At 40.0% G+C, this 24,341-nt stretch overlaps 1 protein-coding gene across 6 annotated transcripts in view; it reads left to right on the top strand.

The window, feature by feature from the left end:
* Positions 1-21,463, top strand: part of LOC117875202 (isoaspartyl peptidase/L-asparaginase-like) — a 230,381-nt gene extending 208,918 nt beyond the window's left edge. For 4 of the 6 annotated variants that reach the window (XM_034766243.1, XM_034766246.1, XM_034766245.1 and 1 more), the window contains one exon: positions 21,081-21,463. In XM_034766243.1, the coding sequence (XP_034622134.1) occupies positions 21,081-21,295 (215 nt within the window). In that variant the 3' untranslated portion in view covers positions 21,296-21,463. The remainder of the gene's footprint in view (positions 1-21,080) is intronic. The other 2 variants (XR_004645209.1, XR_004645210.1) reach the window with 2 other exon arrangements.
* Positions 21,464-24,341: the final 2,878 nt, after the last annotated feature.

The following is a 24,341-nucleotide window of genomic DNA, read 5'->3' as shown; positions in this document are numbered from 1 at the left end:
TCGATGCAAACAAGGAAAGCATCATAATCAAGAAGCTGGATATTCACAGTTTACAATGATAATGAAATTCTCCTACAACAATAACTGGGAAGGATGTTAAAGAGTAACTGTTAATGTAAATCATATTTTAAATCTGCAGGACTGGATAACTTGGGGACATTGCAGAGGACTAGAAGAAAGCACACGTTGTACCAATATTTAAAAACAGCAAAGGGGATGACCTGTATAACTGTAGGTCAGTTAGCCTGACATTGATCCCAGGCAAACTCATAGAAATTCTGATATGGGATGCAATCAGTAAAGAATTAATGGATGGTAGAGTAATTAAAGCCAATAAATATGGCTTTGTGGAAAATAGGTCTTGTCAAGCAAACAAATTATTGTTTTTTGATGAGATTATATGTTTGGCTGACAAAAATAACTGTTGCCATAATATATCTAGACTCCTATAAGGTATTTAGTACTACACAAAATTCTGATTACAAAAAATCTATACAAAATCAATGTAGCACATCTTATATGGATTAAAAACTGATAGATATAAAAAAGTAGTTCTAAATGTGGAGAAGTCATCCAATTAAGGCAGTTCTGATAGGGTCCACAGGACTGTGTTCTTGGCCTAATGCTATTCCATATCTTATATCTAGAAGAAAACATAAGAGCATTGTTGGCAAAGTTAGCAGATGACACAAACATTTGCTGGTTTGGTAAATAATAAGACCAGGTCAGTTCTACAGACCTGGATCAGATAGTAAACTGGGCTCACTTGAACAACATGTGTTTTAATGTAGCTAAATGCTGAATCGTAGATCTAAGAACCAAGAATGTAGGTCACACTTATGGAATGGGGAGCTATATTTTGAAAAGCAAGGATTCAAAAAAGGACTTAAAGATCGTGGTGGAAAACCAGCTGAGCTTGACCCCCACCATAACGATGTGGTGGCTAAAAAAGCAAATGTGGCCCTTGGAGGTATAAGCAAGAGAATGTTGAGTAGAAGTAGAGAGGCGTGATTACCACCTTATATGGTATTAATGAGACCGTTACTAGGAGACCATGTCCAGTTCTGGTCTCCATACTCATTTAGATTATAAGTTCCTTGGGGAAGGGAATTTTTATTATGTGTTTGTACAGTGCTTAGCACAATAGGGCCATGGTCTATAATTGGAGTTTCTAGGTGCTACTGCAGTACTAACTAACTTAATAATAATAAAGGATGTTGACAAATTAGCAAGGGTTTAGAGAAGAGATACTGGAATGGTTGAGAGCTGGAAAACATGCCTTTTATAATGGAAGACTAAAGAAGCTCAGTCTATTTAGTTTATCCCACATAAGTTAAAGAGGTGACTTGATCATGGTCTATAAATACTTAATGGGGAGAAGATAGTAGAGAGTTCCTTAATCTATGAGACAAAGGCATCAAGATCCCATAGCTGGAAGATGAAGCTTGCTAAGACTACATTTAACAGCACTACATTTAGCAATATGCCTACATATTGTATATGTGACTAGCATATATTAAATACACACACACAGAGACCACATATAACATGTACATAATAATCCTCCCAACATCAGAGTGAAGGTGAGGGTCATTAACCATTAGAACCTAGGGATGTGGTGGATTTTCCATCACTTGTAGTCTTTACATCAAATTGGACGTCTGTTTTAAAGATATGCTATAGTTCAAGAGGAAGTTATGGGATTGGTGCAGGAATCCCATATGTCCTATATTATACAGGAGATCAGAATAGACAATGATAATGGTCCTTTTGTCCTTAAAATCTGTGAATCTGTGGACCATTGAAACTGATGGGAAGAAGTCCATGCAGTATTCTCAATCCACACGTACGCAAAACGCTATGCAGACTGTGCATATCTATTTACAAGTAAAGGCAATATTATTCTCTCTATTCCTCAGGAAAGATCTTGATTCCACTATTGTGCTGGCATTTTTAATAGAGCTGGTTGAATCTTCAAAACCATTTTGTGGAGATGTTTCAGTAATGACTAAGCCGTTTTTTTTGGTTCCAGGCAGAGAGAAAGAGACACATGCTTCCACTCTTACAGCCTCTTAGTAATGGTACTGGCCTGGAATTTAGGAGACCCTGGTTCAAGTCTTTGTTCTGCCTGAATTCTAGCGAAGCAGTATGATGATTTCTGCTTTGAATTAACCAGAGGCAGGCCTTGAACCTAGATCTCCCACATCCCTAACTAGGCGACACATGCACATTTAAAAAACGTTTTGATACAGTTTTGTTGTTCAGAATGTTCAAAGCGTTTTGGTTTTGTTCCACTGAGGAATGAAAATTTCAAAATCTCAATGTTTCTGAGAAACAGAATTGTTGTTCTTTAGTCAGCTGTAATTATTAAATATCAGACTCAAAATCTAAATCCAAGAAGAGAATTTTTTCCTTAAAGAGAACTATTTTTATTCAGATTGCCTCATTAAGGCCCAAACCAAAGACCATTTTGGTCAGCAGAAAACTCCAATTGTCTTCAGTGAGTTCTGGAGACCCATAATGAAGAAAGTGTACATCACAATCCTGTTCAGATTTCTTTCAAATGGAACAATTATTTTTACTAATAATTTATGTACAATAACATCAGCAATGGCAGCAAGAACTCTAGAAATCTATTCCAAAGGTCTGAATGAATAACCTCAATTTAACACTTTAGAAATCTGGGATGCTCTTGTTGAGGAAATTCTGGTAAAGATGGCATGTAATGGCTTTGCAGCAGGCAAAGGAAAACAACATTTTGTCTAACGACAAAAGACATATCATACTTAAGGCACATCATAAAGGGTCCTGGCATAAAAAAACAGGAGATAAGGAATAAAGTTATCTTTGGATCAAAAATAAAATCCTTTTTTTTTTTATCTGTAGTGAAGAAGAAAGGCTACTAATGCCTGTTGTCAGCCTGCCTATTCTTAATACTGAAGCCCTTTTCACCCTCATCTAATTTCACCCTGTCAAATTTCCTGGGATTTTTAAAAGATACAGTACAAATGGCTTCTACAGCAGGTTAGCAATTGTTAACAGTTGCAAAGATTTGTAATTTTTAAAATTGAAGGAATTTTATATTCTTATGAAAAAATCATAAATAATCACTAACATAGGTGCTTGTAAGGGTCTTGCATTAATATAATTTCACTCTGATGTTGGGAGGATTATTCTGTGAATGTTATATGTGGTCTCTCTGTGTGTGTATTTAATATATGCTAGTCACATATACAATATGTAGGTGTGTTGCTAAATGTAGTATTGAACTGAACCAGATATAACAGGTAATTTTTTTCAGAAGGGAGTTAGGCACCTACCTGCTACTTTAGGCACTGAAATAAAGAAGTCAGATCCTCAAAACTCCTGCTTAGCTCCTGCCTCACCCTGTAGGCATCTAAAGTCCTGAGGTGCTTATATTTCTGCTGGTAAAGTCCCCAAGGTGCCTAAAAATCTGCCAGCAAGCATACCCACAGCAACTTTTCAGAAGCTGCTTACCAGATCAGGTCCTGCATAAAACAATACTGGTAGGGGTTCCACTGCTCCCACTCTGATGTTTAGTCCAGTGGTAAAAGCACTCATCCAGGAAGTCGGAGACCTGATTTCAATTTTCCCTTGCCCCTACCTGATATGGAACAGGAACTTCAAGTTGGGTCTCCTACTTCTGAGGAGAATACCCTCTCCACTGAGATATGTTGCTTGCAGTGTCTCCTATTGAAGCTGTTCCACTTTGTATGAACTACTTGAATAGTCATTGGGTCAGAGCTGGCATGAGAATACCACTATAGCCCTGTGGAGCAGGGCCTGTATCCTGTCTCTCTTTGGTGAGTGCTTTAAACAGTGGCCAAGATTCACTTTCACTTTCTCTAGCTCAATGAGTAGTTAAATATTCTATACATAGTGGAACAGCTTCAACATAAGAGATTGAGAAAGACACATGCCAGAATATCACACTGCCTGGTGTTTAGGAGGACTCATGAGAGATCTGTGTTTGAGCCCCTGCTCCACATCAGATGGAGTCAGAACTTGAACCCAGATCTCCTGCATTCTATATCAATGCTCTATCTTTGGGCAATTGCATATAAGAGAGCCACCAACCCATTTTGCATAGAGCCTGAGCTGATGGACCTGCCCCCCGGGTAAGATAAATTGAGGATCCCACCAGGGTTTAGATGTGTGCTAGGATCCTGGGCATCAAAACACATGGCAATGCACATGGCTCCCCAGCAGAAGGGTAGTGTGAGGGACTTTACCAGTGGGAATTTAGGCTCCTACAGGGTTAGGCAGCAGCTGAGTGAGGGTTTTGAGGATATAAATTTTGGATTTTGTTACCTAAAGTTGCAATTAGGCACCTAAATCCCTTTGTGGATCTATCCCTTTGTATATTTCTGTTGCTAGTGAGGAGTTTTGAGCATTACTTTGTTGACATGAGTATACAAGGACTGCCATAGAGGTACCTGCTACATGATTTTACAGTTGCACCCATGATCCTGCAACAGGATCCTCATGGGCAGACCCTCATGGGCAGACCTGGCAGCAATGCAAACCTTGCAGCACTGGAAGAAAGTTCAATTAAGATGCCATTTTATACCACTGTCCATAGGGAAAGATCTAAATAATTTTTGAAAATGTTTGTTATTATTTCTCAGTCTTCAAATCTGATTTTTATTGGTGACACACTGTGAGCCTTTGAAAATCTATTCATATGCTGTTGGGTCTTTTTCTGATTTCTTTTGCCTTGTGATACATACAATTGCATAAGAAAAAGACTATGCATTGATTTCTGTTTGAAAGAAATCAACATAGTGCTCTATTATTTTTCTTTGGCCACTGTATACGAAGTCTTTGTAATTGTTATTTTTGATCAAATTGAAAAAAATATTTTTAACATTGAGAGTTAGATCAAGGTTAAAATAATGAAATGATGCCTAAGTCCCATTGACTTTTAATGAGACTTAGACTTCTAAGGGCCAGATGTTCAAAGGTATTTAGGCACCTAAAGAGGCAGATAGGGGCCTAGTGGGATTTGCAAACTGGCTGTGCAGGATAGCTGCCTAATTCCAATTGGTTGACTCCAAAGTGCCTGCTTAGGAGTTTTTGAAAATCCCACTAGGCACCAATCAGAATCTTTATGCACTGTCAGTCAGTGGGTCACAGCTAAGGATACCAAATTCAGACAGACCACTGAGAAACAAGGCAGGCTCACCCCAGACTGGTAGTTTTGCTATCATAGATTATACCAAGTCAGTAACAAAAGTGAACTTCTGTATCACCACACTGGTTATAAGAAGTCAAAAATGCAGTCTCCTTAGGCATTCCAGCCCTTGGCTCACCACCCAGACACTAGACTTTATGATGAGTGGTTACTGAAAACCAGTTTAATCAGTTATAGGGTCTTTCCAATCCCAAGGGACCAGCCACCTAGCCAGGCCGATATATAACTCAGATCTTACCCAATAATGACACTGATGCTAATCCTTTAGTAAAACTAAAAACTAACGGTTTAATAATAAAAGAAGAGAAAAAGAGAGTTAAAATGGGTAACAGATCATATACCTACAAGTGATTGCAAAGTCCTCATATCAGGTTTGCAGCAGTGATAGAATAAACTGCTAGCTTAAAAAGGCTCTCTGGAATCACCCAAATGAACTGTGAGTCATCAGTCCTTGTTTAGAACTTCCTTGTTAGAAATCCAGTCCAGAGAAATGAAGCAGGAAATGAAGATGGAGATGCATCTGGTGCTTTTTAAATCGTCTGCCATGTGCATGGAATTTTACTGTCTCAAACAAAGCCCACAGTCCAGGTGCATGGAAAATTACTGGCCCAAGATGGAGTTCAGGGTCACATGAGCATATCACATGCCCTTATATGCTTTGATGACTCACAGGGGCAGCCATTACCCATATTCTTTCTCAGGCATCCACAGGAAAAGCTTACTGGGCCGAATTAATTTCTTCAGTGGCCCATTGTGAGCTGGGTGTTCTTAATGGGCCATCAACACATAGCAGTCTGGCCCTAATATAATATTCTGTCTGGAGGGTGTTACCCAGGAACACAAGAGATGTGTAAAATGCAAGTACATAGCCAATAATCATAATTTCACATAAAAAGATTATACATGGATTTAATCAGGATAGTCATGCTTACCAAATCATTCCTTTTCCATTGACACCTTACATGACATATTTTGTATAAGATTTGTTGCAATTATATAACAGTGGTAATATCAATGATATAAATGATCATATTCAATCATACAGCATCGTAAACATCTAAATACCTTAGAAAATCTGGCCCTCAGTGCCTAAGTCACTTTTGAAAATGGGATCTAGGCTCCAAAGTTACTTAGGCCCTTTTGAAAATTTTATCCTGAGCCTTAAGTCTCTCCCCAAGTACATAGCTGCACTGTTCCCAGAGGAGCCCTGTTCACCCACAGCTCCTGTGGAGGTGTAATTTCCTGCACCCCTCTTTAGGGTACAACTTACTTTCCCAAAATTGTGTTGGTTCATCTTTCTTGGCATATTAGTTATAAGGAACAAAGCCAATGCTCCTCCTGCTCTCCATTCCACTACATCCGTTCTCTTGGAGTGGAGGATAAGTAACAGCCATACAGTCCCTGCTCTCCCTTCCACACATGATGCAAGGAGTGCTAACGCAGCCCTTAGAAATGGAAAGAGAGAATTGCATAAGCACAGTTAGTGTTATATGCACACACTTTATGAATAACAGAGGCATGGGACCAGCACTGAGAGAGAATGTTCTAAGAAAAATGAATCACACATTATATTTTCCTGGTAGAAGTGGAGTAGGCAGAACAAAAAAGCATATTGATGAACACAGCAATTAAGGAAAAGAAAGCAGCTTATTGGAAATGTGAAACACCGTATTAAAAGAGGAGGATAATGAAAACTAAACAGAAATGAAAAGACTACATTGATCAGCAAGTCTAGGACTGTAAAAAAACATCAAAGACAACAAAGGAACCAGGAAGACATATTTTAAATATATAGGAAGCAAATCATCTGACAAGTCTGGTGCTTCAAGCAATTAGGGGCACAAGAAGGAAGTTGGTGACAGGTGTTTATATTAATATTACTAAGTGCTCAATGAAATCTTTGCTTTCATTTTAAAAAGAGAAGCTGATTATCACTGCTTGAAGGCTAGAATGAAGAGTTATTGTAATATGAAATAATACAAAACCAAGGTTCCAAACTCTGATCTTATTTACACCAGTTTTACATGGGTGTAATCTTATTGGCTTCCATGGAGTTAATTCAGATTTATACTAGCATCAGATCTAAACCAGAATCTATGGGTATGTATACGCTGCAGCTGGGTGCATGCTTCCCAGGTCAAATAGCTTGAGCAGAGCTAACATGTTTCTATCAGGCTAAAAGTAATAGTGTAACGGATTGCTTGTGCTAGCCACCCAAGTACATACCAAGGGGTGGTCTGCATGGGTTTGTACTCTGGCAGCAAATCCAGCTGCAATGTAGACCTACCTTGTGTATGTAGTGATGAGAACTGGAAATTAGGGGGTCAGTAGTCCCAGGTTCTATTTCTGTCTCTGTTATTCAGTAAGGGCTGAACTGTCACCCGCCTTTTTGGGGGTTCACACAGAGGCGCACATGACCAACCACCCCATGTTGTGCTGCCTCTGCGATGGCTGTCTCTCTGGGATGGACTATTCACACCTTGTTTCCTTTGAAGAATAATATCCTGGAGAAGGAGGAGAGCTCATGTTCCCCACCACTCTATGCACTGCCCAGCATACTATGGGTGCAGGGTACACCATCCTACTGGGGCTTATAATGGAAAGTGTTAGGTAACCTTAAATATATGTGTCCAATACCAGTTTGTCTGTAATAATCTGAGAGTTTCATACATAAATACAAAAATAGGGGAGACTCTCTTTTTCCTGGGGTTGTTCATTGGAGGTGTTTTTTTGTGTTGGTTTCATTGCATATAATGCGAAATAATATGATAGAGCCAATTCAAAGTAAGCCATGAAAATGAGTACACTACGGGCCACAGTTGGAAAATGCTCAGTACTCTCCACTGGGGCCAGATTCTCAAAAGATCTCAGCGGCCATTTAGGCATATAAATGAAGAAGCTGGACTTTTAAAAGTGTTCTGCACCCTCAGCTCCCTTTTGCCCTCAGTGGCAGCTGTTGGATGCTGTGCTGTTTTGACAATCCGAGCCTACAACTCCAATTTTCTGAAAGGGATCAAACATCCAAGAATGTAGGCAAAGAGGAGCTGGGGATCAGCAAGGAACATTGTATGGAAATCTCAGTGCCTCTGAGTTGCCAGTAGAGAGGAAAGGGTTTGGAATATGTGTAAGACTTTTGGGGAAATCATTTACATGAGTTTCTCTGACCTCTCAAGTAGTTCCACACAAAGGAAACAAGCAGCATAACTTAGCTTTATCCAAGTAGCTATAAAGCAGTGTCAGACTGACTGCAATTTCCATGTTTCTGTTGACACAGAAACCTGACCTTTGGTATTCTCAGAATGCCACATCTGAATCTTTGCCTATCCATCAGAGATTACCAGAATGTCATCCATCACTTATCAGATTTCAACCTTTCAAGTGCCATAGATGGGATTTGCAAAACAAATAAATGCATTATATAGGTTGAGCCAATTGCACCTACTAGTGGCTGACCAAAATGTTCTACTCCAGGTGGCCTAAGTCCTCTTTCTCCTGGAATTTCTAAACAAAGCCTACTTGCTATGACTGGACCAGAATTCTTTCAACATTCTCACTGGGAGTTCTCCTTCTCCTTTTAGAACTTGTGTTCCTCACTTTGTGAAACCGAACTCCTCTTCATCATCTCAGAAATGAAAGACTAAACATAAACTTGAAACCAAAACATACTAGACTAGATTTCTTCTCAGATTCATAGATTCATAGATTCTAGGACTGGAAGGGACCTCGAGAGGTCATCGAGTCCAGTCCCCTGCCCTCATGGCAGGACCAAATACTGTCTAGACCATCCCTGATAGACATTTATCTAACCTACTCTTAAACATCTCCAGAGATGGAGATTCCACAACCTCCCTAGGCAATTTATTCCAGTGTTTAATCACCCTGACAGTTAGGAACTTTTTCCTAATGTCCAACCTAGACCTCCCTTGCTGCAGTTTAAACCCATTGCTTCTGGTTCTATCCTTAGAGGCTAAGGTGAACAAGTTTTCTCCCTCCTCCTTATGACACCCTTTTAAATACCTGAAAACTGCTATCATGTCCCCTCTCAGTCTTCTCTTTTCCAAACTAAACAAACCCAATTCTTTCAGCCTTCCTTCATAGGTCATGTTCTCAAGACCTTTAATCATTCTTGTTGCTCTTCTCTGGACCCGCTCCAATTTCTCCACATCTTTTTTAAAATGTGGTGCCCAGAACTGGACACAATACTCCAGCTGAGGCCTAACCAGAGCAGAGTAGAGCGGAAGAATGACTTCTCGTGTCTTGCTCACAACACACCTGTTAATACATCCCAGAATCATGTTTGCTTTTTTTGCAACAGCATCACTCTGTTGACTCATATTTAGCTTGTGGTCCACTATAAGCCCTAGATCCCTTTCTGCCGTACTCCTTCCTAGACAGTCTCTTCCCATTCTGTATGTGTGAAACTGATTTTTCCTTCCTAGGTGGAGCACTTTGCATTTGTCTTTGTTAAACTTCATCCTGTTTACCTCAGCCCATTTCTCCAATTTGTCCAGATCATTTTGAATTATGACCCTGTCCTCCAAAGCAGTTGCAATCTCTCCCAGTTTGGTATCATCCGCAAACTTAATAAGCGTACTTTCTATGCCAATATCTAAGTCGTTGATGAAGATATTGAACAGCGCCGGTCCCAAAACAGACCCCTGCGGTACCCCACTCGTTATGCCTTTCCAGCAGGATTGGGAACCATTAACAACAACTCTCTGAGTACGGTTATCCAGCCAGTTATGCACCCACCTTATAGTAGCCCCATCTAAATTATATTTGCCTAGTTTATCGATAAGAATGTCATGCGAGACTGTATCAAATGCCTTACTAAAGTCTAGGTATACCACATCCACAGCTTCACCCTTATCCACAAGGCTCGTTATCCTATCAAAGGAAGCTATCAGATTGGTTTGACATGATTTGTTCTTCACAAATCCATGCTGGCTGTTCCCTATCACCTTACCACCTTCCAAGTGTTTGCAGGTGATTTCCTTAATTACTTGCTCCATTATCTTCCCTGGCACAGAAGTTAAACTAACTGGTCTGTAGTTACCTGGGTTGTTTTTATTTCCCTTTTTATAGATGGGCACTATATTTGCCCTTTTCCAGTCTTCTGGAATCTCTCCCATCTCCCATGATTTTCCAAAGATAATAGCTAGAGGCTCAGATACCTCCTCTATTAGCTCCTTGAGTATTCTAGGATGTATTTCCTCAGGCACTGGTGACTTGCAGGCATCTAACTTTTCTAAGTGATTTTTAACTTGTTCTTTTTTTATTTTATCTGCTAAACCTACCCCCTTCCCATTAGCATTCACTATGTTAGGCATTCCTTCAGACTTCTCGGTGAAGACCGAAACAAAGAAGTCATTAAGCATCTCTGCCATTTCCAAGTTTCCTGTTACTGTTTCTCCCTCTTCACTAAGCAGTGGGCCTACCCTGTCTTTGGTCTTCCTCTTGCTTCTAATGTATTGATAAAAAGTCTTCTTGTTTCCCTTTATTCCCGTAGCTAGTTTGAGCTCATTTTGTGCCTTTCCCTTTCTAATCTTGCCCCTGCATTCCTGTGTTGTTTGCCTATATTCATCCTTTGTAATCTGTCCTAGTTTCCATTTTTTATATGACTCCTTTTTATTTTTTAGATCATGCAAGATCTCGTGGTTAAGCCCAGGTGATCTTTTGCCACATTTTCTATCTTTCCTAACCAGCGGAATAGCTTGCTTTTGGGCCCTTAATAGTGTCCCTTTGAAAAACTGCCAACTCTCCTCAGTTGTTTTTCCCCTCAGTCTTGATTCCCATGGGACCTTACCTAACAGAGCCAAACCTCAAAAAGAAATTGAGAAACTTACTTTTCCCTCTTTGAAAACTGTTACTTGGATGATTTAAGCTACCTTTTCCAATTCAACTACCTAGACAATATAGTGGACCTGATTCACTGCATCTTAAACATGTCAGAATTTTCACAATGTCCTTCTCAGATGGATGCTTTCAAAAGGAAAAGGAACAATCCCATTCCAGACTATGGACTTGGAGTGGCTAAAACTAGAGGAGAGACACATCAAGAGAAGCTCCTTATAATTATACCCAGTCCAACCAGCGCTTGAACTGGCCCAGCGTGCAGTGGCATGGCAAGCTGGTGCTTTTTTGAAGGCTGCCATCATGTGCTCTGGAATCTATGTTTTCATTTAAAAAATAGTAAGTCTCCGGCAGATATGGTTGTGGGGAAAAAAATCTGAATCTTAACTGAGTGCAAATAATGCACCACTGTTTGTCTGACTTTGCAGGAAGCCTAGAATAATAGCCTAGAGGTCTGAACTACCTCATCTAACAATCCTTCCCCACATCTGTCCCATGAGCCAACAGGCCTGAGGGAAGGAGCAGAGCCCAGGGAAGCAACAGGCACCACAAAAGGAATACTAACTCTGCACAGCCCAGTGCGGAGTCCATCCCCTACTGAGAAGGAGCCAAACCTAAATATCGGTACTGCACCAAACAGGAACCAAACCCAAGGAACCCAGCAGAGCACTTGTGTGTATCCAAACGATACTGCTTAAAGGAGCCCCTCAGAGCATTCCAATTTGACCCCTGAGTCTAATAGTCCAAAGAACTATATTTTCCCCTGGTCCTACTAACCAAATCCACTTTTCTTCACCTGATTCAGGGCCACTCATAATCCAAGAAGATTCTTATTCCATTTTTGTAGAGAAGACACTTAAGCATTTGGGGCCAGACTTACCAGTATATTCCAACTGCTTTATGCTACTCCAGCAATGCAAAGCAGATGAAAATCCAGCTCCTACGTTCATTTTGAAAGAAAGTCCGTACCACTGTTCTTTAATATTATGTCCGAATCCTACAACGAGCACCAAGCAGACAGAACTCTGTGCCCACTGGAGTTCATTGCAGGATCAGGACCTTTGTGTTTCTCTTCTAAATCTCTTACCCCTAAGTAGTTGTTTATATTTTTAATATGTTTTCCTGCTGGTGCTCCAAATGTTGCAGGATATTATTCGCTGCTGGCTACTTCCTAACAGTGCTTGACCAGATAAGTGGGTCCCAACCTATAAGAGATAAAATTACAGGTTAAAACAATAATTGTCTCTCTTACCTATTACTCTGTGGTGTGGAGATAGGAGGACCAGAGATTGGTTACACAGCTTTATGATTCTCAGTTTAATTGAAATTGTTATTCTCTTTTTTTAGTGCAACCTGCTTTCAGTGGGGAAAAAACACAACTGAGCACTACTTGTGCTGCAGAGTTGCTACACCTGAACTGCTTCCAAAATTAGTCCAATTCTGAAGACTAGTTCTGCTTAATACTCCCAGAGAAATACCTATAAAAATAAACCTTGGCAAGGTTTTCTCTTCAATTGCTTTATTAAGAGACAAGCTTAGGGATGTGAGTTCTGCAATTTCCAGACAATTACAATCCTGTGGTTTTTGTTATACCCCCTCTGAGGATTTTTTTTTAACAAAGACTGTTGTGAATTCAAAAAGTAGAGTTAATACAATCTGACAATTAGCGATCCTTTCAGCCTTGTAAAATTGATATTTTTCCTTGCAGGTGTATCTTAAAGGAACTAAAAGTGACAATTTAAATTCTTTATGCCTAAAGCAACATCTTTAAATGAAGGGTCTCATTTAAGTAAAAGTAAAACTATTTAAAAATAGCATCAACTGTTGCATATGACGTTTATTGGGGAATCTGCCGAATTTTAAAATAGAACCTAATTGTAAAATAAAATAAAATTAAAAAAGCCAAAGTATTTTAGGAAAAAAAAAAAGCAGTAGAAAGTAAATGTTTTCTTTATTTAAGATCTTTTGTAGGATACCAAAAGGCCTGCTGAGGATGGGATGCCCTATAAATAAAGGGCTGGATTCTGCCATTGATTTCAATAGGGCTCCTTGCAGAGTAAGGTATTACTCAATCTAAGTAAGAGTGGAACAATTTGGGCCCCAAATCATTACCAGCTAAATTGAACCTTTAGGTTCAGCCCTGTTAAGGGCTTGTCTACACTTACAGCGCTGCAGCGGCGCAGTTGCACCAGTGCATCTGTGCCATTGTAGCGCTTAATGAAGATTCTGCCTATGCGAACAGGAAAGCTTCCCCCATTGGCTTAGGTACTCCACTTCCCCGAGAGGCAGTAGCTATATTGATGGGTGAAACCCTCCCATCGACACAGCGGTGTCTACACTGGGGTTAGGTCAGTATAGCTGTGGTGCTCAGGGGTGTGGATTTTCCACACTCGCAAGGGACATAGTTATACTGACATAAGTTTATAGTGTAGACCAAGGCTTCAATTCAATCTAGCCCAGGGATCGGCAACCGCTGACACGCGGCTTGCCCTGGTAGGCACCCTGGCAGGCTGGGCCAGTTTGTTTACCTGCCGCATCCGCAGGTTTGGCCGATCGCGGCTCCCACTGGCCGCGGTTCACCGCTCCACCCTTCCCGCAGCCCCCACTGGCCTGGAGCGGCGAACCGCGGCCAGTGGGAGCTGCAATTGGCCGAACCTGCGGACGCGGCAGGTAAACAAACGAGTCCAGTCCGCCAGGGTGCTTACCCCGGCGGGCCACATGCCAAAGGTTGCTGATCCCTGATCTAGCCCATAATGTTTTGGGGCCCAAGGATAATCCCAGGGAAGGAATTCTCATCCATAGACAACACAAGCAGGACAGAGAAATCCTTTGTGCTTAAAGTTTTATTCTTTACACCTACATACCTGAACAAGACAAATGCATAAATTGAGACTAAGGTGCCGGCATTCATTATTGTAGAAACAGAAGATAGTTCATAGATTCATAGATTCTAGGCCTGGAAGGGACCTCGAGAGGTCATCGAGTCCAGTCCCCTGCCCTCATGGCAGGAACAAATACTGTTTAGACCATCCCGGATAGACATTTATCTAACCTACTCTTAAATATCTCCAGAGATGGAGATTCCACAACCTCCCTAGGCAGTTTATTCCAGTGTTTAACCACCCTGACAGTTAGGAACTTTTTCCTAATGTCCAACCTAGACCTCCCTTGCTGCAGTTTAAGCCCACTGCTTCTTGTTCTATCTTTAGAGGCTAAGGTGAACAAGTTTTCTTCCTCCTCTTTATGACACTCTTTTAGATACCTGAAAACTGCTATCATGTCCCCTCTCAGTCTTCTCTTTTCCAAACTAAACAAAGCCAATTCTTTCAGCCTTCCTTCATAGGTCATGTTCTCAAGATCTTTAATCATTCTTGTTGCTCTTCTCTGGACCCTCTCCAATTTCTCCACATCTTTCTTGAAATGCGGTGCCCAGAACTGGATACAATACTCCAGTTGAGGCCTAACCAGCGCAGAGTAGAGCGGAAGAATGACTTCTCGTGTCTTGCTCACAACACACTTGTTAATGCATCCCAGAATCATGTTTGCTTTTTTTGCAACAGCATCACACTGTTGACTCATATTTATCTTGTGGTCCACTATAACCCTTAGATCCCTTTCTGCCATACTCCTTTCTAGACAGTCTCTTCCCATTCTGTATGTGTGAAACTGATTGTTCCTTCCTAAGTGGAGCACTTTGCATTTGTCTTTGTTAAATTTCATCCAGTTTACCTCAGACCATTTCTCCAATTTGTCCAGATCATTTTGAATTATGATCCTATCCTCCAAAGCAGTTGCAATCCCTCCCAGTTTGGTATCATTTGAAAACTTAATATACTTACTTTCTATGCCAATATCTAAGTCGTTGTTGAAGATATTGAACAGAGCCGGTCCCAGAACAGACCCCTGCGGAACCCCACTTGTCATACCTTTCCAGCAAGATTGGGAACCACTAATAACTACTCTCTGAGTACGGTTATCCAGCCAGTTATGCACCCACCTTATAGTAGCCCCATCTAAGTTGTATTTGCCTAGTATGAAACATAACAGGAAAGCAAGTTAAATATAAGTCAGTTTTCCATAAGTATATAAATGTTACATAGTGCAAGGATGCATTACTTATTGCACCCTACTCCTTTATGGCACATATCCCTTTTTTAAGAGGGGTCTTTGGGCTGATGCTGGCCAGGGAAATCCTGATAGCTTGACTCCAATGAAGCCATGCAGACCAAGAGCTTTGGGCAAAATTCGGTCCTCTTATATACTGGTATAAATCTGATAAACATTTTTATGGAAATGTTGTTGGCTACATTTTGATAAATAGAAGTGGTGACCTCAAATGACCGTCTCATCTCCAACCTTGGGGCCTCTCATACCCAACCGGACAAGTAGACAGACACCATTCCCTATGTAAAGTTCAACAGGAACATGGAAATTAATTGTTAAAAGTGACAATAAATAAATACCCACATAAATATTTGGATTCTGTTATAAAGATAACTTTTTTAAACTGATCAGCAAGATAAGTTGGTCATTGACCCTATGGCAAAGGCAAATCAATTCCTTATAAAGACAAACAAAAGTTCCATTTGTTTTTAGAGATTGTTTCTTCACCTATGTCAGATTAAATGTGAAATGTTTATATTGTTCATTTAATATTTTCCACATCTTTGTATACCATCTATTCAGGTGGAATGTAATTAAGCTGAACACTTGATTTGGGTGCCTTGAAATACAATACCATGAACACAGAGCAGTAAAGAACATACCAATATAGTTTTGTGCCATCTAGGGTACAACTAATCTCCATAATCCAGATTTTCAATTAATGATTTTGTGAATTTCAAATTGCATCAGACCTGCACATTGTAAAAACTGACAGCTGGCTTACCAGCATTTATATGTACAGGATGCTGCCTTCTAAGAGATGAGTATGCCAGGAGACTGGTAATCTGTGCTTCAGCTCTGAAGAGTAGCATAAATCATGCAAGAGATTGAGAATGTACAATAAAATATTCCTTGCTACAAATTCAAGAATACTTGTGGGTCCGTCTTTAGATAGTGCAGGGGTTTTACACACGTGATTCACAGATTTATTCCTTACAATAAAATTCAGCAATTTTGGTTTTTGTGGTAACGTAGTCATATAGTAGCAGCTGGGGCAAGTACATCTTTACTCTACTATGACATTTACATTTCTGGATAGAAAAAAAGTGACTGCTACAGTGTACTGACTAATTTTTTTTAGAAAGTTCCATTTGTTTTAACTAAACAATCCATTGCTCCAGTGGATTTCATGGAATCATAGACTCAGCCATATGTGGGGTTATTGTGCCAAGAAACTGAGAGACACAGCATCAGCTCAGAGGGAAAATTATCCAGGAGACTGGCAGTTCCTTTCCTTGATGATACCAAAGATCCATGGGATAAGTAGATTGTACTCCCTGCTCCTTAGTTTCTGGAGAGGGAGATTGGACAGAAATTCCCTGAGCTGGTCCTTGTGGAATTTCCTGGGCCTCTTGTATATAAATAACTAATTAAATAAAATTGTCATTCTGCTGGGGCTCCCCCCGCCCCCTTTCGACCCTGGTTCTTTTTTCAACAGTTTATTAGGAGGTAAATAATAACCTGAGTAAATATGATTAAAATTACAATAAGTAATTCTGTACCAGACATATGTCAGACTCAAGACACTGTATTTTGTTAGGGGGCAGGAGAGTGAAGTAACCTGGGTATCTGCAGTTTCTAATCTTCTTTTAAACATTCCAGATGGCGTGAGTGAAATCTTTTAATTCCCCAGTAAAATGGTTTATTTACATCAGAGCTCCGCATAACAGACACAGAAATGCTGAATTTAGGGAGAGGGTCATTATGACAGAGTGAAAGACCTAAAGGCTGACTCACCTCTCTGCAGGGCCGGCTCCAGGGTTTTGGCTGCCCCAAGCAGCCAAAAAAAAAAAAAAAAGCCACGATCGCCATCTGCAGCGGCAATTCGGCAGAAGGTCCTTCACTCCGAGCGGGAGTGAGGGACCGTCTACCGAATTGCCGCCGAATAGCTGGACCTGCCGCTCCTTTCCGGAGTGGCCGCCCCATGCCAAGCTGGTGCCTGGAGCCGGCCCTACCTCTCTGTGCACTGTGGAAGTGTCCCCACCTGGGGCAAATTGATGAGGTAATAGTTTAAGTACTCAATGATTAATTAGCTGGGTGATTCATCTTGTCAGCTGGAAACAGTTAAAAGAGAGGCAGGAGGAGGTGGGGAGAGGGGGTAAAGAGAGGAGTTCAAGATTACAGAGAGCTGTGTGGCCTATCCGCTTCTGTCCCATGCCTTGGTAGTTGGCAAAGACTTGGGGAAAAGCCTTATGCTGTGCGGAACATTAATAAAGCATGCTGTAAATAAAGTTTGTGACGTATGGCTAGAAAGGGTTAAACAACTTGCAGGCTGAATGACCCAAAGCCCACCTTTAAATTCATGTTAGAAAGGTATGCAAATGATAATTAGGGCCATTCATGCTAAATAGGCTAGAACTTTGAAATGCAAACCCATGTTGTTAGAAGTAATAGTAATTTTGTGTATCTTAGATGCTACCCATAAAGGGACAGTTCCGAACTGTCACTATAACTATTGATTCAGAGATCAAAAGGAAATATTAACATTTGGATGAATCTTGGGTAAAATAATGTCATTGTCTATATGTCTCTGAAATTTGTAATAGAGTGCCTAATGGATAAATTGCCCTATGTTAATTTATGTAACTAATTACTGGTGGTGTTTAGAAAGCAAAAGGTTGCATCAAAAGCCTATTGTTTAACCAGGACTGTGTGGTCAAGTGGATGCTAGAACACTGTGTAAAAAGAAAACCCTTGGGTCCTGATTCTGTTATCTCAGATCTGCTTAGGCTTCATCAGGGGAAGTTTGATTTGCAAGATCAGTTATGCTGGTACACCCTGAAATATGATATTTGGACATTGGACCTATGAACTATTTCTGAAAGAACGCTTTGCAACTACAAAGCTCCCCATCTCTGCTAGGAATCTGCACCTCAGTGAATTGAACTCATGTTTGTATGTATACTGACCTTTTAACCATAGTCTCTCTCTTTTGTTTTTTAATACATTTTAGTTTAATTAATAAGAATTGGCTGTAGTGTGTATTTGGATAAGATCTGGAATATTCAATAACCTGGGAGGTCATGTGTCCGATCCTTTGGGATTGGTAGAACCTTTTCTTTTATATGATGAAATATGATTTACAGAAATGTTCATCATAGTTGAGATGAGTAACTGGATGGAGGCCTGAGGCTGGATCACTTTAAGGAAACTATGTTTTTTGGACTTCTGAATAACCAGTAAGGTAATATGCTGGCTTGGTAAATCTAAGCATTGGAATATCCACCAGCTTTATGAGGATTGCCTGCCCCATTCTTTGCAGTTCACCCTAATTGAGTGACCACAGCTGGCTCCCTACTAGGACCCCAGTCACAAAAGTACTTGGTGTTGAACATGCCAGTGGTGTGCATAAATGCTGTTTGCAATAAGAAACCAGGGTGAGGGATCCCTGTCCTTTGGCAGTCATTAAGAGATAAGCCTCAAATGAACATTATGAGAGATGCCTCTGTGAATATCTTCAGCATGGTTGGGTAGGAGTGGGAGTTATGGTAATTATTCTCTAATCATTGACATACTGTAATGCAAGTTGAACAGGTTTTTTTAAAAAGACCCTAAGACAAATCTGAATTAAAACTTGTATAAAGCTGATGGATGCTATAGTAAGGGAACAAAATTAAAGGTCTAAAAGCACTGATTCCCTTCTTCAGTTGCATCATTCAATGTTTCAGCTTTCCAGCTGGCAAGAAACACATACTGTCCTAGATACATTTCTCCTATCAGCTGTGATGACTCCAATACCCCACTCCATAAAGTCCTCCATGCTGTCTCTTCCTTTTGAAGTCTTCTAGGGAGAGGTATACTAGTATATTAAATATCCCCCAACTCCTTCTCAGCTGTGCTGTGCTTGGACTGGCTGGTTCTCTACTAACCGCATCTCTCAGGATCAGAAGTCCCAATGTTCGCTCACCCTGTATTGAATCTTTGAGTGGGCTGCATGGTAAGGTCACTACCTCTAAGTCCTCAACATGTCTCCTCTGGATGGTGGGAGGTGGCTGCCCATCCAGAGAACGTTATTGTTATGCTGCTGCTGAAAATCCACTGACTCTGTGGAGCTCAAAGTGCCCTGAAATCTTCCTCTGCTTAGCTGGGAGCTAAAATCTTCCTAGCAGCTTTGCAAGTCATTCTGGTTGTCTAAATAAAGGTTGTGCAGCCTCCTGCTCCCCAGAAGAGATCTCTGATACATTGGGGTTAAAGACGTAGCTTTACCATTGACATCCCTCCCAAAATTTCAACATGCAAAGATCCAGGGAAATGGGGTGGGATAGCATCTGCCTCCAAATGATAGCGGGGCACTGCAATCTAGTAAGCACTTCCTATCCCCTTCCAGAAAATCTGCTCAGATAAGGGATCCAGGGCCTGTTAGGGAGAAGTACTTGATAGGCTCAGGGATTCAGAGCCAAATATGTTTGGACAGCAATTAGAAGAATTTTCACTCCTCAAATGAAGCTGATATTTGGCCTGTTTGAGATATTTTATGCAGTTCACATCTCCTTGATTTACCCTAGACACTGTTTGCTACCTCTAAGCTGTACTATGAATATTTGTGTAATGCATGTATGAGAGGGGCCTGTTCCTAACAATTTTGCCCCTTGTTTCAATAAAACAAAAGGAGAGTTGAGGCTTTCTGAAGAGTTTGTACTTTTCTGAGGGGCTTAACATTGATCAAAAGCAAGGGAAGTGAGACAAAATTGGGAGCCCACTAAAATTCCCCATGCTTTGTATATGATGGTGCTGTAGATTTCCCCTGACACTGCCTAATTATGTTACACACCAAGAATTTGATTATTAATTATTATGTTTGCAGTACTAGCTACAACATGCTGGGCCCTTTCCAAGCTTAGATAAAAGACAGTCCTTGCCCCAAATAATGTACAATTTGAGCATGCATTCACTGAGCTCTCCCTGAATTCAGTGGGAGTGTGAAACAATTCCAGAATGGGGGTCCCAGACCATGGGTTGGAAAGGAAAAACAAACTGGAAGTAAAATGGAGGTTTGAGCAAAATATTTTTTCTACATCATATTTCATGTACATAAGATGAACTTTGGAGAAATCTGATTGATAAGCATTTTACCCTTCTGAGTTGTTGCAGACCAATTGAAAAATGAACACCATCAAAATCCATTTCTAGCAAATTGATTCATTTATTCTTTTTTGTGCACTGTATTTTCATGCAAGTTATTCAACCAGTAGGAGAACACTTCAATCTCCCTGGTCACTCAATAACAGACCTAAAAGTGGCAATTCTTCTACAAAAGACAGACTCCAACGTGAAACTGCAGAACTGGAATTAATTTGCAAACTGGATACCATTAGATTAGGGCCTGAATAAAGACTGGGAGTGGTTGGGTCATTACAAAACCTAAACCTAATTTCCCCAATACTAATTTCCCCCTACTGTTACTCACACCTTCTTGTCAACTGTCTGAAATGGGCCACTCTCAATACCACTTCAAAAGTTATTTTTCCTTCATTGGTATCCTGCTGTTAATTTAATTGTCTCGTTAGACTGACCTTACACTTGGTAAGGCAACTCCCATCCTTTCATGTATTTATACCTGCTCCTGTATTTTCCACTCCATAGATCTGATGAAGTGGCTTTTAGCCCACGAAAGCTTATGCCCAAATAAATTTGTTAGTCTATAAGGTGCCACAAGGACTCCTCGTTGTTTTTGCTGATACAGACTAACACAGCTACCACGCTGAAACTTATTCAATGTGTTACTTTTATTCTTGAAGGTAAAAGGAAAGCTAATAAATAATGTCAATGTTTAAAGTATACTACTAATGGTCTTTATATTTTTGTACTGTGTGTATAAATAGCTAATCAGATGTGCTTCTGACACTAGGTAAAACCCCAGAGGAAGCTGCAGATTCTGCTCTTCACTATATGGAGAGGAGAGTCCATGGACGGGGAGGAGTTATAGTTGTCAGCAAAACTGGCGAATGGACAGCACGATTCACCACCAAGCGGATGGCATGGGCAGGCATAAAGGAAGGCGTGTTAATGTATGGCGTAAATCCAGGAGAAACAATTCAAGAAATAATTAAACCCTCCAAATAAACTTTTTTGGGGAGGGGATTTTTACAGTGGATGTTATTATTAGTTTGTGCTACATGATTCTTAATGAAGGGTGTATGTATCTGGCATCTTTGGATTAACTTACTTCATATTCAAGAAGATTCATAAAACATGACTTTATTACCTTTAATAAAGATAGTTTTCCAAAGGCATTGTATTTGGTTATTTCAGAACTTTGAGAATATGCTAAATGCTACATGGAATCAGTGTTCCAGAGGAGTGGTGTTCCATGCAAAATTCAATATCTAAACTGTAGTGAACAAACAAACAAAATGTGTATGGTATTGTATGTTTCAGCTGCAACATCAACATCCAACTTGGGTTATTTCAGTAATGTGTGCGATTTTTTTTCCTTTGCTCTCTAAATGTATCATGTATTGATTGTTGTGCATTTTTAGAAAATTTTAATGACATGGAAAAGTTAAGCTTTCAATCAAGTTTATCCAACTAAATCTTAATAGCAGTCCCACAAGTATATTTTAATGTATTGTTCTAAATACTTACCCCAAGAATAGAGAAAGAAGTAGAACTACTTTTACGCCTTCCAAAATAAGCTATATAGACTTTATTTTCTTCTACATTTGAAAGATTGAAATACCATATTTGTTAAAGCACCTCTATGGTCCTTTCATTAATTCTTCCCAAACCCAGTGAAACACGTACTTTCAAGTAAACTCTCCCAAATAAACCACTTTCTGTTAAAAACAGCATTGCTCTCTTGAAGCAATCAAAACAAGGTGGGATTAAAATCTGTTCCACATAATGTACAAAATTCAGCATTTAAAAATCAGCTTCACACATATAATTGCATCAATACCTCCTTATAACAGAAACCTTCATGGGAAAAAGAGCAAAGCACAGACTCTATTTGTTCAAAGGATTCATCTCACATAAAATTTCCTTTTGGTCTGTGCAATCTATATATCTTCACAGCCTGCACTGCAGTGTGTTTTTTTTTTCACTGAAGAATTATCTGTCTTACCCAGTAATGAGGTGCACTTTCACAAGTATATTGTATAGATTTTTGTAACAGCACTTCATTGGTTTTGTAAACTTTTTTTCCTAAGAGCAGTCACCCTTTTACAGAAATGTCCAATACTTTGGACTACAGAAATGTTATGAGGCATTCAAGTTTCTTCTATGATCCTCCATACTGTAGAGTTTGAAATGTTGCCATATGTTACTGGTTATGGCTTGCCTCTCCATGGATGTTTTCCATAAACACTGACAGATATGATAAAAAAGAAACATTTTGCTGCGAGTGTTGGATCACCTAAAAATAAATTAGCAATCAGATGCTGTCATTTGTACTTCAGTTTTTTTCCTAAATTGAATAGCTTTGATGTCAGCCACAGCAATATAGAGGTGACTTATTCAAATAATCTTGGACAGCAGCAAACACAAATTTAGCCTCTGATGTTTTATTTTTGCCACACCAACTTCAAAGATATAGAGGAGATAAACAATTGTGGGGTGGGCACACTGGCTGTACACAACAAAGACACACAACTTCATTTTGTGCTCACTTTCATACAAACTCTTTCCTAAAACATTTTTCAGAATTAAACATGGTAATACAATTTAAAAAAAAATAAGTAACAGCAGAGTGAAATAAATTAAGAGACATAGGTAATGGAGAAAGAGATGTTTTCAGTCAAGAAGTGAAAAAAGACAGTCAGTGAACTAGAGAGACAGTGAACACTGCACCAAAAAGAAGAGCCGCAGAGAGCTTTTCCACTAAGAATATCAAGATTGGATGGGAGAACAAAGGGAGAGAGCAAGCTTGGAGAGGAACAGAAAAAGACAAAGTTTTTGAGGTATCATCAGGACTGTGTGAATGGCTTGAAATGAACCACCAAGTTTCTCAGAATTAGCACTGGGTTGTGTTTGACTGTCAGTGGTTTGCTCACATTTTGTTTGCATCTACAAAGTGTCTGTAGAAGCTTTTTGCTAATATTTCATATCTGTTAAGGCTGAAGGCACGTATTATTTGTACTCCTACTTCAAATAGTACCTCCAGCTCTCACCACAGTATTGGTTCCTTATCTATAGTAAGACACACACTAAAAGAGTTATTTAAAATATAGCTAATTTTACTAGACATTTGGGTGCATTCAGTGAAAATATCCTGTCAGGAGCTCACTGCTAGTCTAACAGTCTCCTATCAGGAACTCCAGTATCCACTATACGGCGTGTAGCAAAGAGTCCAGACATCAGTGACTAGAGGTGGGATGGGGAGACAGGAAATGTACTGAAAAAAGCAATGTTAACTACATTAATGTTACATGCTCCCCCAGGCTGGAGGAGGTGCCTTGGGTATTTCAGGAGAAATTCTCTCTCTGCAGGGAAGCTGTTTCAGGCACACTTTTGGGGCTCCCCAAGAGCTGGGATCATAAAGTCCTGCTTCAAGCCCAGCTCTGCTGTTGCTACCGGCCATGTCCCCTCCTCCTCCACCCCGCTCCTCTCCCTGTAAGATTCCCTGCTGCTGCACACAGGAAATGTGAGGAGCTGTACGCTTAGCCAGGCCATTAGTCCAATTTTAAGCTTGACAGTCCTGTTTTTTTTTTTTAAGGTTTCTCTCCTGTCCAGTACTGGTATAAAACCAGATGTGGTTTTGTCTGGTGTTAGGCACAGAGAATGCCATTTTGAAGAGTGAGGAGTATGCGTGGCACCTAAGAGACTAACAAATTTATTTGAGCATAATATTTCATGGGCTAAAACACACTTCATCAGATGCATGCAGTAGAAAATACAGTAGGAAGATATATATACACAGAAACCACGAAAAATGGGTGTTGCCATACCAATTATAACGAGAGTAATCAATTAAGGTGGGCTATTATCAGCAGGAGAAAAAAAACTTTTGTAGTGATAATCAGGATGGCCCATTTCTCTGTGTATATATCTTCCTACTGTATTTTCCACTGCATGCATCTGATGAAGTGGGGTTTAGCCCACGAAAGCTTATGCTCAAATAAATTTGTTTGTCTCTAAGGTGCCACATGTACTTCTCATTCTTTTTGCTGAT

The sequence above is a fragment of the Trachemys scripta genome, chromosome 3 (assembly GCF_013100865.1).
Source record: "Trachemys scripta elegans isolate TJP31775 chromosome 3, CAS_Tse_1.0, whole genome shotgun sequence".
Lineage (NCBI taxonomy): Eukaryota > Metazoa > Chordata > Testudines > Emydidae > Trachemys > Trachemys scripta.
This window is presented reverse-complemented; position numbering and strand designations above follow the sequence as displayed.